Source organism: Acomys minous (assembly GCF_964271855.1).
Source record: "Acomys minous genome assembly, chromosome: 5".
NCBI classification, from domain to species: domain Eukaryota; kingdom Metazoa; phylum Chordata; class Mammalia; order Rodentia; family Muridae; genus Acomys; species Acomys minous.
The window spans coordinates 102,844,367-102,869,338 of NC_140494.1; the positions used below are offsets into that span (position 1 = coordinate 102,844,367).

At 41.7% G+C, this 24,972-nt stretch overlaps 1 protein-coding gene across 5 annotated transcripts in view; it reads right to left on the reverse strand.

The window, feature by feature from the left end:
• The window catches only part of ARHGEF12 (Rho guanine nucleotide exchange factor 12), a 129,332-nt gene that overhangs the window by 52,970 nt on the left and 51,390 nt on the right, over positions 1-24,972 (reverse strand). For 3 of the 5 annotated variants that reach the window (XM_084783593.1, XM_084783596.1, XM_084783595.1), the window contains 7 exons: positions 11,696-11,794; positions 10,853-10,902; positions 7,036-7,093; positions 5,059-5,237; positions 3,820-3,897; positions 3,520-3,639; positions 1,410-1,550 (listed from right to left, as the gene is read on the reverse strand). In XM_084783593.1, the coding sequence (XP_084639719.1) occupies positions 1,410-1,550; positions 3,520-3,639; positions 3,820-3,897; positions 5,059-5,237; positions 7,036-7,093; positions 10,853-10,902; positions 11,696-11,794 (725 nt within the window). Of the gene's footprint in view, positions 1-1,409; positions 1,551-3,519; positions 3,640-3,819; positions 3,898-5,058; positions 5,238-7,035; positions 7,094-10,852; positions 10,903-11,695; positions 11,795-23,620; positions 23,678-24,972 lie in introns of all 5 variants that reach the window. The other 2 variants (XM_084783594.1, XM_084783592.1) reach the window with 1 other exon arrangement.

Genomic DNA, 24,972 nt, shown 5'->3' on the forward strand with positions numbered 1-24,972 from the left:
TTGCTCTAAAGCCTCCACTCTCTTAAAAAATGCCATGTTCTCATGTGTCAGCTCCTTTGTGCATATTCAGAGGATCAGCCCTGGGGAGCTAGGTGGAGGCAAATCTCTTAGTACTTGAATACTGTACTAAGAGTACAGTACTACTCCCCCAAAAGAGAGGAAGCCAGCGACCTCTCTTTAGCCTCAGATTTTTCTTTTGTAAAGTGACAGTGGCAATACTCCAAAGATGTCTTCAGAGTCAACGAACATAAAATGCTAAAATATACCAGTATTGTTATAATGCTTGATCAATATTAGCTATTATAATTTTCCTTGAAAACTGAACTTTTAAAATCCTGTTATCATTATCTTTCCAAAAAAAAAATAATAATAGTTCTCAAATTTTCCTTGCTGGAGAAGCTGAATCAGTGAACCAGGCCTCAAAGGTAGCCTAGATAATGGTTTAGACCATCAGTCTCAGTCACTCCCGCCCCGACAACTTTAACAACACACTGCTCACCAGCACCGTGTGTACACAAGTCATAAGCTGCGGCATCTCTTCTGCATACAGTGCACCTAATGTCCTGTGCTTGTCTTAAAAACCACACTTACTAACCTGATTTAAGAGCTCACAGACCAAAACACTACCTCAGACTATGACCTCATCGTCTGTAAAGGAGACGACCTATTTCTTCGTCTACCACCAGAACTATGTATAAAACAATGTTGTATAAGCAATGCTCACAGCCTTTTTCTTTTTTGCTTTGGAGACAGTCTTACTATGTAGCCCTGACTAGCCTGGAATTCTCTATGTGGACCAGGCTGGCCTAGAACTCACAGAAATACTCCTGCCTCTGCTTTCCAAATACCAGGAGTAAAGTTTATGTTTGGCCTGGTTTAGCTTTTAATACTCAAGAAACTATGGTTCTACAGCATACTCAACCTAGTATATTTTTATAAACAAATACCCATACTCACCTATAAGTCTCTATGTGAATCAGGACAGAACTGACAGGAAAGCCAGGCTAGAGTCTAACAGGGTGAAGGCTGTTTCTCTTTGTAATGGCAAAGTGCCTCATGATTTAAGACTGAGTCACTCTGACCACAATTGGAATATTAACATGCTCTTAAAGATACCAACAGTTGGCCTCACATTTGAGCAAAAAGGCACGAGCATTAGCTTCTCTACCCACAAACAAGAAGCCTGCTGGGAAATTCCATCCCTACAAGAAACAATTGGCAGTGAATGCCTGAGGGGAAAGTGAACTCTGGAATTAAAAGCCCACATATAACAGTGTCTAGAACTTCTGTTCATCCAATTGCTATATAAAAATCTTTACTATAAAAGACACATTGTGAATGCACATAACTTAAGAAAGGGGTTATGAGGAGAATGCAAGATGATACAAAATTAAAAGCTTAATGCTTACATCTGCATTGTCGCTACTGGGCCGAGAAGCATCTCCACTGCTCCAGTCAGTCCTGCACAGGCCATCTCCAGGATCTGTTTCTGCCTCGCTGACTGTTAGGGCATCACCTAATGGCCTGGAGGGTGCAATTACAGCTCCGTCCTAAAACAGATTAAAGAATCACACAGACACAATCACAGGTGAGACTGGTGATTACTGCCTGCATAGGTAAACAGTGGCAATACCTTCTACCGTCTACATGGATGCAGCTAAAGGCTGGCTACCCATGTGACCAAAAATATTTAACGTAAAAACCATAAATAACTATGAGTTCTAGAAACCTAAAATGAACAACCATAAAGACAGGGAAAGCAATTTTTAACACAGAATAAAGTTCCAACAGCAAATATCACCATAAGCATATACACAGGAACACTAACTTACATCATTTAGACTATATGCCATTAGTAAAGACTAATACACAACTTCTATTTAAATGCCTTCCATTGCTTCTGAGTTCCATTAAATGTCCAGTATTTGGACAGATGCTATAAAGGTAAATTACTGAAACTAAATTTTTTACTGCTCATACTGGTACCTTGTTTTTGTCCAGTAATAAAAATATAAAGAGTTCTTGGTTTAGCCCGACTAACATTGACGAGACAACAGGTTCAGTCCCCAGTACTACCAAATATGCACGTATGTGCATATGTGTCCACACAAGCACACAGATATCATTACTGCAGCATAATTAAAATGCAAAACAATGTGTAATGAAAGTACACTAAACCAGGAAACCTCACGTTCTCTGTCACCTTAACTATGTCAGTTTTCCAACCACATGTAGTATTTGACTTTAAAACTAGCAAAGTAAGATAAATAATCTCGAAGAATTTTTTTCAGTACTGTAAATATATGACTTTTAGTGATTCAAAAACAATAGCAACCCATCAGCTTTTACCCATTGGCAAAAAGTAAGTAATCCTACAGGCAAGATGCCCATCTTTCTTTGAGATGAAGTATAAGAAGCTCTGTGCATCTCAAACATGAGCATCACAGGACGTCTGGCTGACATTAACTGCTGAGCTTGTGAACCACTGGTCCATCACTCCATTACTTACGCCTTATGGCAAGCTCTACTAAAACCTATTTTAAAGTTACAATAAAAATCAGGTCTATCAAGACCAGAAATATGAAATTGGGTGTGGTAGCACGTTCCTGTGACAGCAACACTCAGGGGGTTAAAGGAGGATTGCTGTAAGTTCCAGACCAGCCTGAGCTATACAGCCGAATGTGAGGCTAGCCAGGACAATATAGTAAAACTCTGCATTTATAAAGAAAAAGAAAAGATATAAACATGTTTAGCTATGCTGCAGTACACCTGTAATTCTGGCATTTGAAAGGATCAGGCAGGAAACGACATCCTGCCTATAAGAAGATAATAATAAAACTTAGGAATGTTAATGAGTTTGGAGTTTAGTTGTTCTCACTCTCTCCTCCCTCTCCTCCATCTGTCTGTCTTCTTTTCCTAGAGTCAGTTTCTCACCCTACAGCCCATGTTGGCCTTCAATGTGCACTCCCCTTACCTCAGCCTCCCACCCTACATGCTGTGATTACAAGCATGCATGCCATGCCTGACCTTGAACTTAGTTCTTCACTCTTGAGCCCCGAGACTTCCAATAAATGGTGCAATCAGTCTGTAAGTCTTAAGTACATTGGTAAAACAGAGCAGAACAGTAGTACGTAACTTCAGGATGCTAAATAATACCTGCCCACGTGCTGGCCACAATGCCCTGTAGTGTGTAAAAATCTGACATCCCTACTTTAAAACACATCAGTTGCCATCATGACAGCAGGATCCACAGATATGCAACTGTTTTCAACATTTCTGGCTTGTCAAAGCAAAGCAAAAGTACTCAACTCGTTCTTAAACTACAGCGGAACCAAAGCAAGCAAGCAATCAGAAGCCCACACTTCTGTTAACCATTGCATCCTTCGCATCCTACGCAGAACATCCTGTTACCCTATGCTAGGAAAATCACTTTCAAAGGGCAACTATGGCCCTCGCTGACACAGCCCCAGAAGAAAGCTCTCCTGCAAACCTGGGCAGAACTTTCCATAACGCCACTACCTGCGCAGAGCCTGTGGCTTTGGACAGCTGCTCCTGCAGTTGCGGGATGTGCTTCTTGGCCTCCTGGATCTCCTTGAGCAATCTTTGGGCAGGCGTTCGGTTGTAATCTTCCTGCAGTACCTGAGAGTCATAGCAATATCTTAGGAACTCACTGCTTATGTCGTGACAATAGAGAGAAACCCCACTGCTGGCACAGCAGCTGGTAGCACTGCACAATTCTCTTGGCTGGTTACCGGCCAATAGCAACCCTACGTGCACGCAGCTTCGCTGGCCAGCAAAGAGCCCAGGCTAACTCCGTACCTGCAGCCGTTCCTGTTCTTTCTGTAACATTTTCCTCAGAATCTCTACTTTCTGGTTATGGACCACATTGTTTTCCTCCTAGAAAAGATTGAAACACAGGGGAAATGAGGCTAAAACTGAAAACCTAAGAGAGGCTGCTCTGCGTCAGCTCCCACCCTCAGTGTCCTTCAGTTATGAATGAAGATGGCTTGTTCCATTAAGAAAGTTACAGGAAGAGTTCTGCCTTTTCATTTCGCTTTCACTAAACTACGTTCAAGAGAGCATTAACTGTGGGTATCAGTTGGCGAGCTGGCATTACAGAAGTGCAAGTCTGCTGTTTCCACGTCTCTCCACTGAGGCTTCACTACCAATTTCCCGGCTTGGTTCCAATTTCCAGGCCAGCCTGCCCGAAATCTGGGCCAGCTCCCAATTCATCACTCTGGTTCTACAACCCTGGGGTGTGTTACACACTTCTGTGCCTTCCTAATCCTGCTACAACCATGTCCCTCCCTTGCTGAGCGTTGAAGGGAGCCTTACTGCTTACCCGGTTTCCTTGTAAACTTGCTCAGTGACTGTGACTACACACATGACCTCCTTCTGTTAAGCCATCTCCCACTGTGGACTTCCTTAACTGGCACTAGCTAAGCAAAGAGTCTTGCTTTTCTGAAAATGCCGTTCAGCTGTGGTTATTCTGTCTTCTCCACCCGCCTGCTTTCCTCGCCATAGCCACACTGTTACCCATTATAAAAGGCTAGCTTCAAACCCAGCCATTCAATGAAGATCCTCTCCACCACAACTGCATGTACTTTTTCACACAAGTTAGAATTTCCCCCCTTATGTCTACATTCTGTCTCTCTACTGCAGTTACTCGCAGAGTCTTAAGCTCAGTCAATAAAGGTTTATTAAGCACCTCCAATATGTTGAGCAATATTTTAGGCATTAAGAACACAACATAAGCAAAACAAACACTCCTATCTTCATAAGGCATAATCTAAGATAACTAATGACTTTGAGCATAGGCTAAAAATATAATCATATTGTGTGGATAGTACATTGTTTTATACATGGCAGGTATCTAGTTCTTCAACTAAATCTGCCACAACAATCATTCCACATAATTATGTAACTTCTACGTGAGGCAGGTATATTTTAGGATCTTGAAGGGAAGTTTACTAATCAGTTAACACACACAATTCTTACTATAAAGCAAAAGCGTCTTTATGTAACGGAGCATCTGCTAAGAAGGTGCTCTGCTCTTACCCCCACGAGCACAGGACTAGTGATTCTCTCCATATTCCCAGTTGCTCCAGGGGAATGAGGGGATGTCATAATGGGAGACATATGTCCAGTCACTGGTGGTTCTACTTCAGAATCAGCAAGTGGAATCTGGGGCGACCCAGGTGGGCGTCCCTGGACAGTGAGAGCTACATAGGAACCAGCTTGAGGGGGGAGATGGGAGAAAAAGAAAAGGAGAAAATAACACTGTTGAGAAACTTTGTTTAAAACTTTTTTTCTTTATCTGAGGTAGTGAGGGTGGTACCCAGGAAATGCATGTTAGTCAAGTGACTTATCCCTGAGCTAAATCTGCAACTTTTGTTTTTGTTTTTTTGTTTTTCAAGACAAGGTTTCTCTGCATCGCCTTGGCTGTTCTGGAACTCACAGTAATCCACCTGCCTCTGCCTCCCAGAGTGCTGGGATTACAGGCATGCACCACCACACACGGCTTAAATTTGCACCTTTTAAAATACCTTTTATCTTGAGGCAACCTCCCTAAATTGCCCAGGCTGACCTTGAACTCATTCTACAGCAAGGTAACCTTTAACTTGTGATGTTCCTGCCTTAGCCTCCAAAGTGCTGGTATCGCAACTGTGCCCCGTAAACCTGCAAATATACTTTGTAATAAGGCTCTCAGTCTTAATGTTCTCTGAGACAGTGATTTACTCCATCACACTAGCCCATATGCTTGCCTTGCTCTAACTCTATTCTTTAACTCGTTTAAAGGAAGCCAAAACTCAACCACTCTAATAATGTTTGGAGTAGGCATCAAAAAGTAGGCCACAAATGCTAGGCATGGTGGCACACGCCTTCAATCCCAACACTCAGGTATGAGTGTAGTATGCTTATAATAGCAGCACTAGGGAGGTAAAGACAATAGTATCAGAATTTCACAGTCAGCCTTAGCTATATAATGGGGTCCAGGCCAGTTCTGGCTACATCTGTCCAAGCCCTGTGATCCCCATCCCCAGAAAAAGGCCTTAAAAGAACTCAGTTAGTTTACTAAGCTGGACATGGCAGCACACACACGTAACTCCATCACTCTAAAAGCCGAGGCAGGAGATCTCAAGCTCACTGTGAGGGTTGGCCATCCAGTGTGTGCCAGGCAAGCCTAACTTACATAGCAGAGCCCAATTCACTCAACTTATTCCAAAAAATAAAAAAGTCTGTCTCAGTAACAAAAACTAAGTAGTCTGCTTGGCTACAAACAACTCTCTCTTTTTTAGAGTGCACTTACAAGGAAATCATTTGATGCAATCACACTTTCCTTTGTTACATTGCAATTATTTTCAGCTTTCTCTTTGGACTTTTGTATTTCTTTACAAGCATGAAAAATACCTAACACCCGAGCTAGGCCAGAACCAAGGCAGCAGAAGCTGTTTAGATGATGAGACCCTTTCACGTCCTCCTCTGCATCTGCTGCAACAGCCATGCTGTCATTTGTCCACAGAATGAAGCCATGAGAAACAGTTTCCTCTGTAGAGCAGGTGGGGCTTCAATGGCTGTAAGGTATGCAGCCCAGACTTCACTAGATTCTAATATCCCAGACACCCATGCATTGCTATCACCTAGAAGCAAAACGCACAAAAACCACTGACTCCTTCTTGATTCGTGTATGGCTTTCAAATATATGTCCTGAGGCAGGGAGTTGACAAAAAATAATTACTAGTAAGTTTTTACCTTAAACCTTCTAATGGGGGGAGTGAAGTGGAAAACACCAGTCAAGGGGCTAAATCTAGTTCACAGATCATTTTGCCAAAAAATTTTTTATTAGAAATTAGCCATTCCTATTCATCTACCTATTGCCCATGCATGCTTTTGTGCTATAATAACAAGCTCCAGTAGTAACTATGTAGTTCGCAAAGACTAAAGTATTGTTATTTGGCCAGTTACAGAAAAATGCTAGCGAACCTTGTTTTGAATTTTTTGAGAAAACAATGTAATAAACTAACATTCACCTACATCTGATTAGTTTCACCACCTCCAGATGATTTGAATGAGTCACCAGAGTCCCATTCACCTGTAAGGAAAAAAAAAATGTGTATCACAAAGAGCTAATTAAAACAGCTACCTAGTGACTTCAGGACTTACTGTGTGCTAACTATAATAAACATTCGGTCCAAAATATATTCAGCAGCAAAATGAGCATGGACACAGAACAAGACCTGCATTTAACAGTGACCTATCTAGCCTGTGGCCATAATGCAAGCCCAATACGTTTATAAATGGCAATGTCATATTGCAATATAAAAGGGTTGAACATCCATAATTTAAAGGAAATTGCCACTTAATCAACATGGTAAATATAAAATATACTTGAAAACAGATTTACAAATTCTTGACACTGGTGCTAGGGAGAGCTGGCTCAGCAAGTAAGAGAAGTACGTTGCTCTTTCAGCAGACCCAGGTTCGATTCCTAGCACCCACACTGAGGCCCAGAACCATCTACTACTCCAGTTCTGGAGAATCCAGTGCCGCCTTCTGCTCTCCATAGGTGTCAGGCACACATGTGGTGCACAGCACACAACGTGGCAAAACACCCATACACATTTAAATTTTTTTAGGTTAAAAAAAAAGCCAACAACAACAAATCCTTCACAGATTTGTTGAACTACTCCAATTCAAAAAGATGTGTTTAGGGCTGGGGATGTGTCTCAGCTGGCAGTGTGTCTGATGAGCATGCAGGAGCGCTGGGTTCTGTTCCCAGCACTGCATAAACTGGGCACTGGTAAGAATGACTGTAATCTCAGACCCAGGAGGTGAAGGCAGAGGATCAACAGCGTAAGACTGCCCTAATCTACACAACAAGAGGCTATGAGCAAGCAAACCAAAACCGTCTTTGCTTCTAATTACTAACAGCTGAATGATTTTTTTCAAAACTATAATCAAAAAATGAAAAACAGTGATTATGTAATAACAATTTACTTTTAATTTTCCAAATATGATGTAATCTTTACAAAGAAACTTAATTTTCAGACCAATTAGGTATAAAAATATTATCCAAGGTCTGCACTAAATGAAACAAATTAAGGTGAAAATATCAAACATGGATTTACAATTAATTTTTTTTCCTCTCATGCAAGTAATACCAACTTAAAGTTGAAATCCATCTGTGTAGGGAACTCTGAGGCAGTTCAGTCCATAGGGCACCTGCTGTGCAATCAAGCATGAGGACCTGAATTTGACCCAAGAACCAACATAAAAAACACTAGGGACAGCATCAGGCACTTAGAGTCCTAGTGCTGGGACCGCAGAGGCAGGACCAGCCCTGGACCTTGCCAGCTACCCAGGCCAGTCTAATAGGCAAGCAGGTCGATGAACGCCTGTCTCAAAATCAGAATAACAGCACTGGGGTTGTCCTCTGGCCTCCACATACACATGTGCACATGTACACACACATGTACGACATAAGCACAATACATACAAGGAAAAAAATAGGCCAATGTGCTCACAGTATGTCCCAGAGACATTGCTGCTAACTAGGACACAAACACTAGCTGCTCGTCTTCTCTCATACTGTCAACTCTGAACGTGGATACCTGTGAACCTCATGAATCCAGTCTTCCTAACTGCTGTTAGTCTTTGACAGTCTTGCTACATAGACGGCCCTGAACTCACGGTTCTCCTGCCTCACCCTCAGTGCTGGGATTAGCGTCAGCTACCATGCCGTGCTCTTCCCGTGGCTCCTGCACACTTAGTTGTTGCAGATTGTTTACGTGTTTTCAGTGTCTAACAAACCACATATGGCACATTAGTACATGTGTTTCCTAGGTAAATCCCTAAAAACAAACTGGCTGATCAAAGACCACACACTTAAATGGTTTAAATACATAGTTACAGATTTCTATCCAACAGATTTTACCAAATTGATGCTGAAACCTATAAAAGAAGCTGTTCTACTATTTTATGCCAAATGTGAATCATCAATCACTTAAGTTCCTGATAATGAGATGTATTTTTCATATATAAATTTCTAGTTCATTGTTATCAATGACATTGGCCATATTCTCATGAATAAGTTAGCTACCTCAATTACTCTGAAAAATCATCTGATAAAATTATTTGCTTATTTTTTCTATCAGAGTTATTGTTTTCTTAATAATTTATTCATTTAATTTTTGTTGTTATGTTTTGAGACAGGGCCTGTAGTCCTGGAACCTGCTATGGGATCAGGCTGGCCTCCAATTTGTAGATGATCCTCCTGCCTGCTTCCCCAGGGGCAGATTACAGATGTGCCCCCACTGAGCCAGTTTGTTTGTTTGTTTGTTGTAATTAAACAGTCCTCTTGGGCTGGGAAGATAGCACAGGGGGTAAGAGTGCTTGCTAAACAAGTCTGTCCCCAGCATCCATGTAAAAGCCTGGTGTGGCTTCCCAGGCCTGTATGCTCAGTACTAAGTGGGGTTTGGAGAAAAGGACAGGAGGTAGAAACAGAAGGATTGCTGGGGCACAGTGGGTAGGGGCACAGTGGGCAACAAGTTCAGCAAGAGACTCAGTCAGGGAGTAAGGCAGGCATTGGTAGAGGAGGACTCCTCAGGTCTTCATACATGTTCATATACATACACCTGCAACATGCAGACCTACATGTATATATACCACACCCACACCACACATGTTCTTTACAAGAAAAAGTATCATGTTCTTAACACTTTCAAGAATGTTCTCTTGCCAGGCGTGGTGGAGCACACCTTTAATCCCAGTGCTCAGGAGACACAGACAGGCAGACCTCTGTGAGTTCGAGGCCAGCCTGGCTAGGGCTACACAGAGAAACCCTGTCTCAAAAACCAAAAAACAAACAAACAAACATTTTAATGTTAAGTAATCAACAGAAATTACTGAGAGATCTATTCCTCTTCTAATGATCAGAGGTCATGGGGCTTGGGCTGGAGACCGAGTCCAGCTGGGAAAGTGCTTGGCTGACAGGCATGAAGCCCAGGGCTTGTTCCCCAGGCCCACCCAACCTTCGCAGGGTGATGAGCATCTGCCATCCCAATGCCTGGTAGGCAGGAGAAGCAAAACTGTCTCCCCAGCCTGGAGTACATGAAACCTTTTCTCAAAAAACTGAATCCTCAAGGCCTGTCTGTGGTCCCCGGTGTCTTGAGCAGAGGTCTGTGAGAGTCACATCCTTCCTCCTCATCTACACCTCCTCTCTCATACACGACACGCCTTTTTCTTCAGCTACTCCTCTTCTGCCTCTTTACTCTTTGTTTGTTGTGGTTTTCCTGGTGCGGGATATCAAGCCAGAGCCTGGCATCTGCTAGGGACTCTATACCAGCCTCTTTAAAACGTGCATCTGCAACAACAGTCACCTTGCAGGTAACAAGCAAGCCAACACAGGCCTACCTGTACAGTATGAGCATTTCTTGCTAAAAGATTAATTTAGGCAGAAATGAGAGGGGTTGTTTGGTTTGGTTTAATTTTTCAAGGCAGGATTTCTCTGTGTAGCCCTGGCTGATCTGGACTCGCTTTCTGGACCAGGTTGGCCTTGAACTCACAGTGATCCACCTGCCACTGAGATTACAGGCACATGCCACCAATCCCAGCTCAGAAATGAGTTTTAAAAAGTGAGTAGTTCCCTACTCAAGAACAAAGGTGACTCCATTTATCCAAGCCTTTTATTGTATCTTTCAGTAAAGGGTAATGTTAACTTTAAAACAAATGAAGTAAGTTTGTATAAAAGGCAGAGAGCTGGTTCTTATAAAACCCTAGGTAGGAAAGCTAATGCAGGCAGAGTATGTTATGTTTTATCCCGTCACAACTTCTACAACAGACTTTGCTTTACCTTGATGATTCGATCACCTGTTTGTACTCCAGCCCGCATGGCTGCTCCATCTGTGTAAGAAACAAATTGTTTAACGTGAGATTCACTGGTAAGTCTTCTTTAAAAAGAAGTAATGTAACATAGTGAAAACACAGGCTGGACAGTATGGCAGACCTGGGTTCAAACCCTGCCTCTACCACCCACCATGTGTGAGTGACACTGGTTTACGTTTGTTTTGCTTTTTTTTTTTTAACTTAGAGACTCAATATTATCTAGAAAGTGTTATCTCCTTTAATATAGTATTATCTACCTAAAATTACAGCAGCCAAAGCAAAAGACTCCACTGTATGATAATAGCAAGAAATGATGGTCATTTGATACGTGTCCATATCTCTTTAATCTACTCCATGAAAGCATCACTGTAATGCTACAAAGAAATAAAATTGTAGAAATGTCTGTTAAGTGGTAGCATGGAAAATACCAAGAAATTCTGTGGTTTCGATAGCTACAGATGAACTGTTTTCTTTCCATTAAAAAAAAATGTCACCTGGGGCAAATAAATTTTATAACTCCATAGAGAAACATAGCATAACAGTCCACATCCCACAGTCTATATAATTCTATTCTGGGCAAGTGACGTCACTTAAGCTTTGTTATGCTTTGCTTCCTGCTTGCTTCCCAGAGACAATGCTTTTTGTTTTTGAAATAGGGTCTCACTATCAGCTAGCCTGGAACTCACTATGTAGACTAAGCTGGCTGAAAAGTCAGAGATCAGAGATCCACCCGCCTCTGCACTCTGAGCACAAAGATTAAAGGCGTGTACAACCGAGCCTGGAAACAGAACTATTTTTTAAAATGCCTTGCCTTCTTTGACAGATTGTACGAAGACTGGATTGTCTCCACTGACTGTCAGCCCAAATCCATTGTCATCTTTCTGGATGATCACACAGCGCTGAACAAGACCTGCAGAACAACCACCGAGTAAAGGAAGGAGGAAGAAACAATGATTATGCATCAGTGATGGACTGTTTTCTAGCTGGAGAATTAACGGTAACTCATGAAGCCCCTATGGACACTAATCCCATAAAACAAATATAAGAACATCACAAGAGCCATGGGTACCAGTGTCTCCTGGGGAGTAGAGAAGACTATCAGGAACAGCTACAGCAAACTGGAAAGGATGGACTTTCAGAGATGAGACAAGTAAAAAGGAAAACTAATTCTCAGCTATGCCACTAATTTATAATATAAAATACCCCCCTGCCCCCCCCCCACTCTGTGGTACTTAACCTAAGAAAATAAAATAATATAGACTCTTGGGTAAAGAACATCATATGGGAAACTCCAGAGAAATCCAATCTTAATCTCAGAAAAATATACTCAAGAAAAGAGATTGTACAAAGACAGGAGGTATGCACAGAATAACTACAGCTAGTCTCCCAAGAACTAAGAGAAACAGAAGAATAAAGAGAAAAAAATTCTATTCAAAGAAACGAGAAAAGCAGAAAAAAAGAAAGCATGTGTCAACTCAACCATTTCTCTCACCTCCAGCATACACTTAGCTGACTGATTCTATCCAAATAATAAGTGGGAACTGTGAAGGCGAGCTAAGAGAAAGGGACCCTGCAGCTAGGGAGAAAGCACATGGTTAAGAGCATTTGCTACACTATTATCAGGAAACTCGCAGCACCTGTGACTGCAGCTCCAGGGGTCTGACACCTTCTTCTGGCCTCCATGGGCTATCCGCACATATGTGATTTATATTTATACAGACATATACACATAATACATACAGAAGAAAAACTATTTTTTAAAGTGCATTTATTATGTAGAGTATTCTTGCTGCATGAATGCCTGCACACCAGAAGAGGGCACCAGATCTCATCACAGATGATAATAAGCCACTCTGTGGCTAGTAGGAATTGAACTCAGGACCTTTGAAGAACAACCAGTGCTCTTAACCTCTGAGACATCTCTCCAGCCTAGGGAGTGGGGGAGGAGGGTTTAAAAGAGAGAAAGGGGAACTCAACCAAAAGAAAAAAAAAAAGAGTAACGGCTCAATGTAGAACCCTCTTTAGTTCTACCTTATTAGAGACCACACCTGAAGACCCTAAACGCTCAGTTAGCCAGAGATTTAATGTATGCTTTCAGCTTTACAGAGAGAGACATTTATAAAAGCCAAAGTATGAGATGTAAAATAACATGATGGTTAGAAAGCAAAAGCTTCTAATAAAGAGTATATATAATAAATACAATCTTTTATTAAGTCTAGTATATAAAAGATACGTGAAAACTGCATATTAAAGACATATTCTTGTCATTTTGTACTCTTTCTGATGATGAATCTGAGCATGTACCCTCACAAAATGAATTTTTTAAAAAAAATGATATGGGCTGAGGATAAGTCTGGTGGCACTGCCTTCCCTGCATGCACAAATCCCCAGGCTTCATCTCCAGTACTTGGGCAGGAAGCAAAAGGGGTCTCATCATAAAAACAGACCAAAAGCCTAAACATAAGACCTAAAACTTTAGTGTTGATCATGGTGGCACCCACCTTAATCCGGCCTCTGTCTGGAGAGAGGAGCAAGAACATCTAATGAGTCCAAGGCTAGCCTGGTCTACATAGGGAGTTCCAAGCCTTCTCAAAAACAAACAAACAGAATTGTTTTTTGTTTTTGTTTTTTTTAATTAAAAATATGGTGGTAGCAGCATATAGCCTTTATCCCAGCACTCAGGAGGCAAAGGCAGGATGATCTCTCGAGTTTGAGGCCTGCCTGGTCTACAGAGTTCCTGGCCAGCCAAGGCTACAGAGAAACTCTGTCTCAAAAAACAAAACAAACAAACAAACAAAAAAACCTAAATTTCAAGACCTTAGCACAATGGTCCTCAACCTTCTTGATGCTGTGACCCTTTATACAATTCCTCATGTTGCTGTGACCCCCCCCAACCAGAAAATTATTTTTATTGCTATTTCATAACTAATTTTACTACTGTTACAAATCATAAATCCTATGTAAATATATGATATGCAGGATATCTGATATGCAATCCCTGTTTGGGCTGTGACCCACAGGTTGAGAACAGTTGCCTTAAAGGGTAAGCACGTATTTTGTAAGACATGAAATGCACTACCAAAGAAAAAAACTCCTTGCAGAGGACCTGGGTTCAGCTCCCAGGACCTACATGGCAGCTCATCACCTCTTTTAACTCTGCTTCCAGAGTTCAGGCACCCTCTTCTGGCCTCCAATGGCACCAGGAATACAGGTGGTGCACAAATATACATGTAGGCAAAAAATTCACTCACATAATAAAAAAATAAATTTTGAAATGTGAAATTTCTTCTTTAAAAATGTAGTTCAATAGTGAATGTCATATTAAAAGGAATAAAATATTTAACTGAACATAGGAAAGACTCACCAATAGCTAAAAGGCACATGTAAAGCTATTTAACATCTGCAACATTCAGGAAAGTCTGAGTTCAAACCAGAATGGAACTACTATACTCCAATCAAAATGGCTAGAAAATGAAAGACTGAACACACCAAGTGTTGGCAAAGATGCAGGGTGAGTGGACTTGCCTTACCACTGTTGGTGGGAGTGTATAAACTCTCGGGAAAACAATGTGGAAAGTTCCTACAAATATAGGGATACATTTACATATGAAAGCAATTCAAATGCTCAACAAAGGAGAGACTGTGGCACAGTCAATGAAATGAAATGTCTTGAGAGAAGGGGGAGATGCTTTCACATATACAGCAAATACGGATGGATTACAGAAATATGCTAAACACAAGAGACCACAAGATACAATTCCAAAAAAGAGCAAGAGAAGCTCAGCCATAGCAAGAAGCGGATGAGTAATCACCCAGAGAAAGGTAGGGACAAGGGTAGAAACAAAGGGACTCTCTGAGTGATGCATTCCATCTGCCTCTCAATTAGCATAATGGCTACATTAGTATATTCAGTTGCCAAATTGCTTCAACCACATAGTTAAAAGAGTGTAGTCTTACTTTTTATAATATCCCAACAAAACCAGCCTTTGACATTAAGAAACATTACAATCTTTCAATTCCATTAATTACTAAGTAACAAACAGTACTTGTTTTCACAAACTCACTAGTCATACAAAACTCTAAATTATAATGAGGGCAGAATAAAAAGAAACTATCAAGACCCTGAGTCCAATTCCCAGCAACCACACAGTGCCCTCTTATGGCGTGTAGGCATACATGCAGGCAGAATACTGTATAAATAATAAATTAAAAAAAAATTTTTTTTGAGACAGGGTTTCTCTGTATAGCCCTGGCTGTCCTGGAACTCTCTCTGTAGTCCAGGCTGGCCTTGAATTCACAGAGATCCACCTGCCTCTGCCTCCCAAGTGCTGGGATTAAAGGCGTGCGCCGCCGCCGCCGCCACCACCACCCGGCTTATAAATATATTTTAAATAAAAAATATGGATTAAAAAAAATCAGAACTCAAGCCTTTCCTTTCCAATGTCTATGGGTGTTTTGCTTTCATGTATGTGTGTCTATGTAACATGCCAAGTGCCTGCAGAGGACAGAAGAACTGGAGTTGGAGGTGGTCACTGAGCTGACATGTGAGGGCTTGGAACAGAACCTGGGTCCTCTAGAAGAACAGCAGATTCGCTAAACCACTGAGCCATCTTCCCAGAATTAGTAGTTTAAGCCACCAGAATGAAATATTTTAAGATGCTGTTGCAAACTACGAGGTTGTGACAAGAAGATGAACAAGTTCAGGGCCAGCCTGAAGACGTTAATTCCTACTCCCACCACCAAGCACTCCACTTATCAGACAGTTAAGCAGAAGGCTCGTTTGAATTGTTAGTAAAGAGGATGGACTCAATCTTTTTCACCTGTCGCTTTTGCAGAGGAACTGGGTTGGTTCCGAGCACCCACATGGGGATCCATGATCTCTTATCCCTGATGGATGCAAGACACATATGCAGTATACATGCAAGAAAAATACTCACACACATAAAATAAAATAAATAAATCTAAAATAAAATTAAAAGGGAGTAAGTAGAACTTCATAGGAACTTTCAAAACCTGGCACTTGTTTTTAGAAATTAAGTATCTGTGGCCTCAACAGTTCTCAAATTTTCAAAATTTCAAAATTAAAAACCAACTACTTCCCAGTTTTGCCACTGTCCTAAAAGACTAAAGGGCTTCTTCTGGGTATAGCATGAGCAGTATGTTTGTGTATGTGTGTGCATGTGTGTGCATGTGTGTACATGTGTGTGCATGTGTGTGCATGTGTGTACATATGCGGAGGGCAGAAGACAATGCCTGGTATCTTCTACAGCTCTCTGTGTATCTTTTGAGACAGCCTCTCACTAAACCTTCTAGACTAGCTGGCCTGTGAGGCTCCAAAGTCCTCCTGTCTCGCCTTCCTCAGCTTTACAAGTACCCTTATATATTCTTGCAGTTAATATAAACGATCCTCAAGAGGAGGGGGAGAACTTCTTTATGGCTTTGTGTTGGTGTTTTAAAACGTGGTCTCAAGGTGAACTATGTAGCCAAGGCTCGTCTTGAATTGCTGATCCCCTTGCCTTTACCACCAGAGCGCCGGGATTTCAGGCTTGTACTACCATGCTCCAACTACCGTTTGTTTAACCAAGGTAATTAGCTTTGAATAAGGAAGACAGGAGGAAAGTGTCAATGAGCAGAGAGCTTCTTATTACAGGCAGTTTTAGAAAAAACGAGACAGCAGGAAATCCCCCAAGAAATAACTATCGTAAAAGTTTTTCTAACTGCCCAGACCTGAAAGCTTTTCCCTGCTATCCTGTTAGAACATGGAGTCTGTAGACTCCCAGTGCACCCTCTGTTTACTCTTAAAACTCATTAGTATTTTCCACTTGGACCCGTATTTGTTTTTGTCTCCTCATTGTGACATGCCCCAAGGGGAGGGAGGGATGCTCTACCTGGCTCACCGGCTTAGCTCAGAGCCTGGTGGACAGCCTACCTGGTGCAAGAAGAGATTCTTTAAAACTTGATTAAGTAATGAAACTTCAAAAAGAAGAAGACTCTCAAAACGGAAAGAAGCTCAGAAAGGAAGGTAAACAGGCATGGGAAGAAATAAGAGTGCCCACCACATACTGTCAACTTTATAAACATGCTTAGGGCCCTAAGGACGTTGAAGGTCCCCTGTGCTGGGATTCTGCAGAAGAGGCAAAGCCTGCCTTCTCCATTCAAGTGACTTCTGGCTGACACACCTCCTCTTTTAATTTTTGTTTGGGTGTTTAAAGTTGTTAGTTTTGAGGAGTTTGGTGGTGGTGGTGGTGGTTTTGGTTTTTTTGAGATGGTATCTCACTATTTGGCAGGAAATGGTCTCACACTTGCAATCCTCCTGTGCTGGGACCGACAGGCCTGTACCTACTACACCTGGTTTTTCCATTCTACATCAAAAGGAGATGTAAAAACAAAAAACTTAAGAGTTAAAGAAGCAGCAGAATGGGGGCTGCAGAGATGGCTCAGAGGTTAAGAGCACTGACTGCTAATCCAGAGGTCCTGAGTTCAATTCCCAGCAACCACATGGTGGCTCACAACCATCTATAATGTGATCTAATGCCCTTTTCTGTCATGCAGGCAAGCACTGTATACATAATAAATAAATAAATCTTGAAAAAATATTTTAAGAAGCAGCAGCAACAGCAGCAGTAGCAGCAGAAGAAGAGTGTTGCACACATCCTTCTCTTTGCTCTTGCCCATCTGTGCCCCTTACTCACTTGGGTCACTGGGCGCCCTTGGAGATGAGGATGTGGTCAGTGCAGGGCATGTACTGAGCAGGCATGAAGCTCTGGATTAGTGGCTCTGCACTCTGCCCACCTAACGTCTAACTGCCAGTCTGAGACTCTGGTGTAGGTTAAACTCTAAGAACTGGACCACTATAAAAAGCAAGTGAGTCTTACAATACAGCCAATTCAGAATCTACCGAATCCAAATTACCAGTACTGTTCTGTCCTATCCGCCCCTGTTGTGTGCATACAACAGGATCTGTGGTGATAACTGATAGCTAACCCATTCAATATTCAGAAACGCAGGGGCTGGAGAGATGGCTCAGTGGTTAACACAATATTCAGAAATCCTGGGGCTGGAGAGATGGCTCAGTGGCTAACAGCACTTATTGCTCTTGCAAAGGACTTGAACTCGATTCCCACAGGGTGGTTCACAGCCACCTGTAACCCCAATTATACAAGCATGTATGCAGACAAAAGACTTATATACATAAAATAAAGTACATTTTTAAAAACTAGAAAAAAAATCAGAAATCCAGTCTCTCAAATGCTCAAGTCTGCTGTTATCCTCCACTCAAAATGAAATCAAAGTCAGGAGTGGTAGTTCACACCTTTAACACCAACATCCATGGGGGCAGGAGTAAGGTTGGGGCTTTACAGCAAGCCCTGTCTCAAATAGTAAATAAATACTTTTAAAAAATCAAGTGACACCAATTCTTGAAAGAAATGGTCTACTGTGGAGGGAAATTTTTCACTCACTTTAAAAGAGAAATTCCTTCTGTGACACTGAAATCACCACATTATCACTTTGTGGTATATTGGAATGAGAACAGCCACCACCGGCTCATTTTTCAACGGCGGGTTCTCTTTGGGACGGCTTAGGTGTAGCCTTCTTTAAGACGGTGTGCCACCAGGAGATGGCTGTGAGGTTTTAATTCAGGCCATCGTGTGTGTGTGTGTGTGTGTGTGTGTGTGTGTGTGTGTGTGTGTGTGTGTGGTGTGTGTGTCCTCCCTCCTTTCTTTCCTCTCCCTCTCCCCCTCCTCCTCTCTCTCTACTTCATGGCTAAGATGTGAGCTCTTCTTAGCTACTGCTCCAACTGCCTCCTGGCTGCCAAGCTCCCCACCATGAACAGTAGTGAACTCTAACCCTATGAAACTGTGAGTTCCACACAGTGACCTTGGTCATGATATCTCCTCACAACAACAGACAGGTAACTGAGATGCATATCCTTTTTTTAGCAGTTTCACTGAGCATCCAACTACTCCTTACTCAGCACTAGTATATTGGTGCTGTAAAAAACATACAAGTACTAGGAATTCCTGCACTCAAAGAGGACATTAAAGTAAGTTAAAAACAATGCTGATATTTGACAAAGCACCAAGGTCTAACAGGTTATTTTGAGGTTGAAAATAAAAATAGAATCCTAACTCCAAAATAGTCATTTTCTGTCATGCATGATAATAAAGGGCTGTAACCTTGGCCCTAGAGATGAGAAGGAACAGGAGGAGCAGGAGTTCAAACCCAAGCCCAGCTACATGGTGAATCTGAGGCCAGAGTGAAACACATCAGATGGCTTGGAGGTAAAGCATGTCTGTTGTATCATCAAGAACAGCAGAGTTTGAATCCCTACACTCCATCACAACCACACAAACTACAGTTTCAGAGAGTCTAATACTTTCCTCTGGTCTCTGTGGGACCCTCACTCATATGCACAAACAAACACAGACGATGCAAACAAAATAAAAACAAATCTTTGAAAAAAAAGTAATAAAATTATTATGTCTGGATTTGTTTTCTGAAAAGGAAATTTAAATACTAGTTAACCATTTTTAGTAAGAAAAATCATAGCCTAAAGAAAACAACTTAAGGGCACATTAAAGAGTGATATGCCTGGCAAAATCCCAACTGTAACAGTTTAATTCCCCATCTATCCCTAACTAATACCTCTACTGACAAAGTTTCCTGTATTTCCTGTCTTGGCATTTCTTCCCAAAGCTGATCAGCAGGTGTCAGGCTTATTCTCTCAATGAAGCAAAGATGTTCCATCAAATTTATATATCATTATCCTTTCCTAAGTTGTATTTTTGTCATAATAACAAAAACACGGTTTTCTGACATAATATAGACATAAAACCAACATAAAAGTTGCTTTTTGTTTTTCTGCTTGCTTATTTTGAGACAAGTCTTGCCAGGCAGCTCAGGAAGTCGGCTTTGAGCTCACGCACTATCTGTGGTCCCCCTATGCTGGGTTGCAAGAGCACATGGCCATGCCCAGCTAAGACTGCATCTTACTTAACAGGTGACAGGATTTTGAAAGTGAAAAAAAAAAAACTAAGTTCCCATAATGCTTTGCAGGAGGAAAAAAGTAGCAATAAAAGGTCTGAAAAATGGTTGAGAAGGTATTCTCGAGTTTTACTATAAATATACTCCTGCAAGCAGGCTACAACTATAGTGCCAGATAGTAAAGAAAATGAAGTGTTAAGGATGTAAGGCAATATGCTAAGCCTTCCATTCGACATTTGCTTTAAAAAGCATGCATTAGTCTTTCTTCACCTTTTATTTTATTGCATGACCAAACTTCTCTAAGTCTCACCTCTGAAGAATGAGCTGCAGGGAAGGGTGTGGAGAAAACCCATGCGCAGCCTAATAAAAACAGCTCAGGTTTCAACTGCTGCCAGACATGCGTGTTTTATGAGGAAGACCTCAGATAATCCTCTGATTAAGAAGCTTCTGCATTCTAAGTGCACAAAGCTGCCAATATGAGGAAACCGAGCTCCAAGTGTACTGGCTTGGTTCTTTTAGGTGCCCACCAAAACTAAATCCATTTTCTACATTACATTTTCTTCTCTAAAGTGAGAAAAGAGCCACTTAAGGTTGAGTCAAGATTTTATCCCTTTGATTCTCTCTACTAAAATACATGATCTTGATTTCTATGATCATTCACCAAAACTCGCTTCCAGAGCATCAGGCATTATGGGATTTGCAACAATGAGCATAGATGCAAGCAAACAGAGCCAGATGCCAATGTTCAAAAACAACAGGCTTGCTGGGCAATCCTAAAAAAAGCATTGTGAGCAGGTAGTGGTTTTTAATTGACAAAATTGTGTGTTACCTTCTGTCTATAATGCTCTGAAGTACATACACATTGCAGAACAGCTAAGTGTAGCTAACGTTTTCCTTCATTCGGTTGTTATTATTCTGGTAAAAATACTTAACCCACTCTTTTTACAGGTCAGGAATGTCATACACCTCCGTAAGGCATGAGACATCGCAGCTATCTCTCACCTACTCCTCTTATCTGACGATGATGCATCAGTGCCGGAACTGAGCCTCGGAGACAGACAGGACTGCCAAGGGCAGAAGGAGAACTTAAGCCCTCGAGACAACAGAAGTGCACTGAGCAAAGTGAGAAGAGCAGGGCAGACTCAGGAAATAAGCAGCTGGAAGGCAGCCTGGTCCGCGCAGGCAAGCAGAAGACTGGGGCGGGAAGATAAACTGGAAATAAAGCACAGTACGTCAGAGTAACTGCTTGTGCTTTCCTAGCGAGTAACCAAATCCATTATTTTACTAATAGTAATCCGCCACATCAAAACAGTCTATAGGAGGTAAAGCAACATGAATTGAAGTGATAGGAAATTATGAATCTAAAGCTGGGTGTGGTGGTAGACCCCTTTAATCCCAGTACTGAGGAGGCGGAGACAGAGACAGGGCCGACCTGAGCTGAAGGCCAATCTGGTCTACAGAGCAGCTTTAGGACAGTCAGGACTACACAGAGATATCCTATCTTTAAAAAAAAAAAAAAAGCAATAGACTCAACAGGTACAAGGGACAAACAGAATGTTGACAGACTACACCGAGAAGTTTTACAAGAAGTGAAGTCAATCTAACCCTCAAGGCAGCTCTAAGAAGGGCAAAAGTTTGAAGTTATTGGAGTGACATCTCTTCTGAGCACTCAACTAAAGAATTTTATCCAAGAGAAGAGAATATCCACTCTTGGCAGCTTGAAGTGGACTGATAACAAGACCTTTGCTAGGCGCAATGAGGGACTAACCAGGGGGTTAGTAGGACTCTACTCAGCTGTATCCCATCTCTGAACTTCCCTTGGCTCCCTAGCGTGTATTCGTCACCTAAATGCACAGTCTAAAGGGTCTCCCCACCCACTACATGCAGAGAGAGAAGCTAACACTAGCATGCTACCTGTCTTAACTCAGCCCTCTAGTGAGCGCACACTAGGAAGCCATAGTTCCGTTCCTCCAACAACCACCACCACCAGAAAAGGTATTTCAAGGGTTCTCAAGGGACAAAAGCCCTGAGAGGCCACACCCTACTTCCTGAGTGCCACTTAAAATGTTTCTGTTACTACCAAGCCAATGACATGCCTGGACTAGTATAAAGCTCCTATCATTCTAAGAACAATATTAGTACAATATCTTCTATCAGATTCCTCAGTCACAGATCCTCATCCAACAGGAACAAGCTCCTACACAGCAAAGACCTAAAAAACATCGAACAAGGCGGACGGCAGCACTGGAGAGGCTGCCAGGAAGGATGGAGATACACAGGTCATATTCACAGTCCTCAGCACAGAAAGAATACAGGAAGCACCTTACTTACAAAGAAAAACACAGAATATTAAAAACAAAAACTAAACAAAACAAAACTACTCTGGAGAAAAGAAAAGCATAAACTTGACCTGCCACAAGGCCTGGAAAACATTTCCTTTTAATCATCATCACAAGAAAAACGTATGTGCGTGTCCCTAACATAAGGCACTGACTGCTTCAGACCGAAACACTAAGGCTCCCTGGCACTAAGTCATATCAGATGCTAGCAGGCATCAACTGCCAAATGTTCTCAAAGTATGGACAACTAATCCCATACATTGTTCTCCCCACATAGGCCTAAGTAAGAAAGAAATATACTCAAGTAACTCCCACTCCATATGCCTTGGCCTGAAGAGAAGACTTCCTCTGCTTGCTTAGTCATCTTCTAGACCCGGCCTTGCTTTCTCTTTTCTGAACAAGCTAACTCAGTAGCTGGGTGTGCTGGCCCAGGCATGTCATCCCAGCATTCGGGAAGCAGAGGCAGGAAGATACTGCAAGTGTGAGGTCCGCTGAACTACACACTGTGTTCAGGACTGCCTGGGGCTGACAGTAAAACCCTGCTCCGAAAAGCTTTAAAAAAACAAAGAGCAAAAGATAATATGAACTTCATAAACAGTTTGTTATATTTAGGAAGCCAGGAGAGTCTGGAAAGGCTCACATCTTCACCATGTGTTATAAAAGCTGATTCTTCAGGTTAAGCCTACTCTTCATGAAGTTTTTTTTAAGGTATTTTGAAATTTTCTTACTCATAATAAGTTTAAAGAAAACTTACAAGAGGCACAGATGTTTTGAACCTAAAAGTTTTTAATTTTAAAAATGTTGGGCCAGGCATGGTGGCGCAGAGGCAGAGACAGGCGGATCACTGTGAGTTCGAGGCCAGCCTGGTCTACAAAGCAAGTCCAGGACAGCCAAGGATACACAAAGAGACCCTGTCTCAAAAAAACTCCTCCCCCCCAAAAAAATTGCACTTAAGGATACATTTTATAAGAATGGCTTTTCCAGGCAATAAGTAAACTAAAAATTTTATAAATAAAAGATAAAACAAAAATTTCAAAGAATTGTTAACACATTTAAACAATGTTGGAAGCATTCTTATGGGAAATGACGGAGCTGGTTAAATTCCACATAATCCAAAAGCTGAGACTGAGACCAGAGAAGCAGCCCATCCATGCCATTCGGGGGAGCCTGACCCCACTTTCCTACGATAAACAAGGAGGAAACAGGTAAGGTGGCCTATTCTCAACCTACCATGTTAGTGTCTAGTCATCTTAAGCTTCCGTATCCCAGCCACACGGGACCCCAGGCTCCCTCTCCCTGCAGGAGGCCATGCCATGCAGAGCAGACAAGAAAGGCTGCAGTTACCAAAACCAGAATGAGACAGCACGAAGCAAGCTGCAAAGGTGCGAGGCCGAGTCAGCTAATCAGCTTACCATAGATCTCGGATCTACTCTCCTCTGAACTAGACTTTGTCTTCTTGGAGGAGCTATCTGCACAAGAGCGGGAGAAAAGGAGAGATATAGAAAATATGGAGACCAATGTAAGGGGGAAACTTCATGGGGGAATAAAAGAACGAGTCACGATCAAGTTAAACCGTGCACACATGAAGCATGAACATCACAGGTGACAGCACTTAGAATAGTCATGAACAGCACAGGTAATGACATATTTACAGAATATGGAAGAAAAGACAGTGCAATAAAAAATACAAACACAACAACACATGGATAGTCTGCACAGTGTATCATCATGGTCATTGTAGAGATGAAAAAGGCACTTAAAGCTACACTCAGCTCCTGTGAAGTAGGTACCTCTTGAGACACCTGTCTTTGGAAGTGGCCACCTCACAGACAAGTGTGCAGAGTGAGTGTGTCGAATGGGAGTAAAGGACTACGGCATTTTCATGAATATAAGGAAGAAACTTGTAACCACTACTAAAGACAGTAACGAGCTATAGAAATAACTAAAGGCCTCTGGGCCATGAGCTGGGCGCTGGCTGGGTCTCTGAGGTGCAGGGCTCTCTCTTCATGGGCTCTGTGATGTATCACTGCTCCCACCACATCCCCAAAGCCATCTAAGTCAACTGTCCACTTCTTTACTAGCACCCAAGACGCAAAGCAAATTATTAACTATTTATTTCCTAGTTTTCCCTTCTTAGATAAATGTTTACAACACTTTCTCAAAATTAAGAAAACTGTTATAAAAGTATGAAATATTTCAATTACTCACACAAAAATACTCTATCAAATATTTAAAATTACATTTGTAAAGTGAAAATGGTTTTTAAGAGATATATTTATGCATCTCATATTGGTGAACTGTTGATCTTTTGCCACAGGGTCACACCACTAAACAAAATAATACATTGTTCTAAGAACATATGTACATTTCTTTCTTTGTTTCTTTCTTCTTCTTCTTCTTCTTTTTTTTTTTTTTTTTTTTAAAGACAGGGTTTCTCTGTGTAGCCCTGGCTGTCCTGGACTCACTTTGTAGACCAGAATGGCCTCAAATTCACAGAGATCCACCCGCTTCTGACTCTCAAGTACTGGGATTAAAGGCATGTGCCACCCTGCCTGATATGCACATTTCTAATAAAAAAAAAACTATTAAGCACTATTTACAAAGCAAACACTAAGATTACATGGAGAAAAGAAAAGGCAGCAGAATTCAATCTTGTGCACAACATTAAGAATATTATGCTGGCTAGCATAAAAATTCTAGGGAAAATCAGCACAGTGGAGGCTGAAAGACAAGCCAGTTCAGAATACTTAGAGGGGGAAGAATT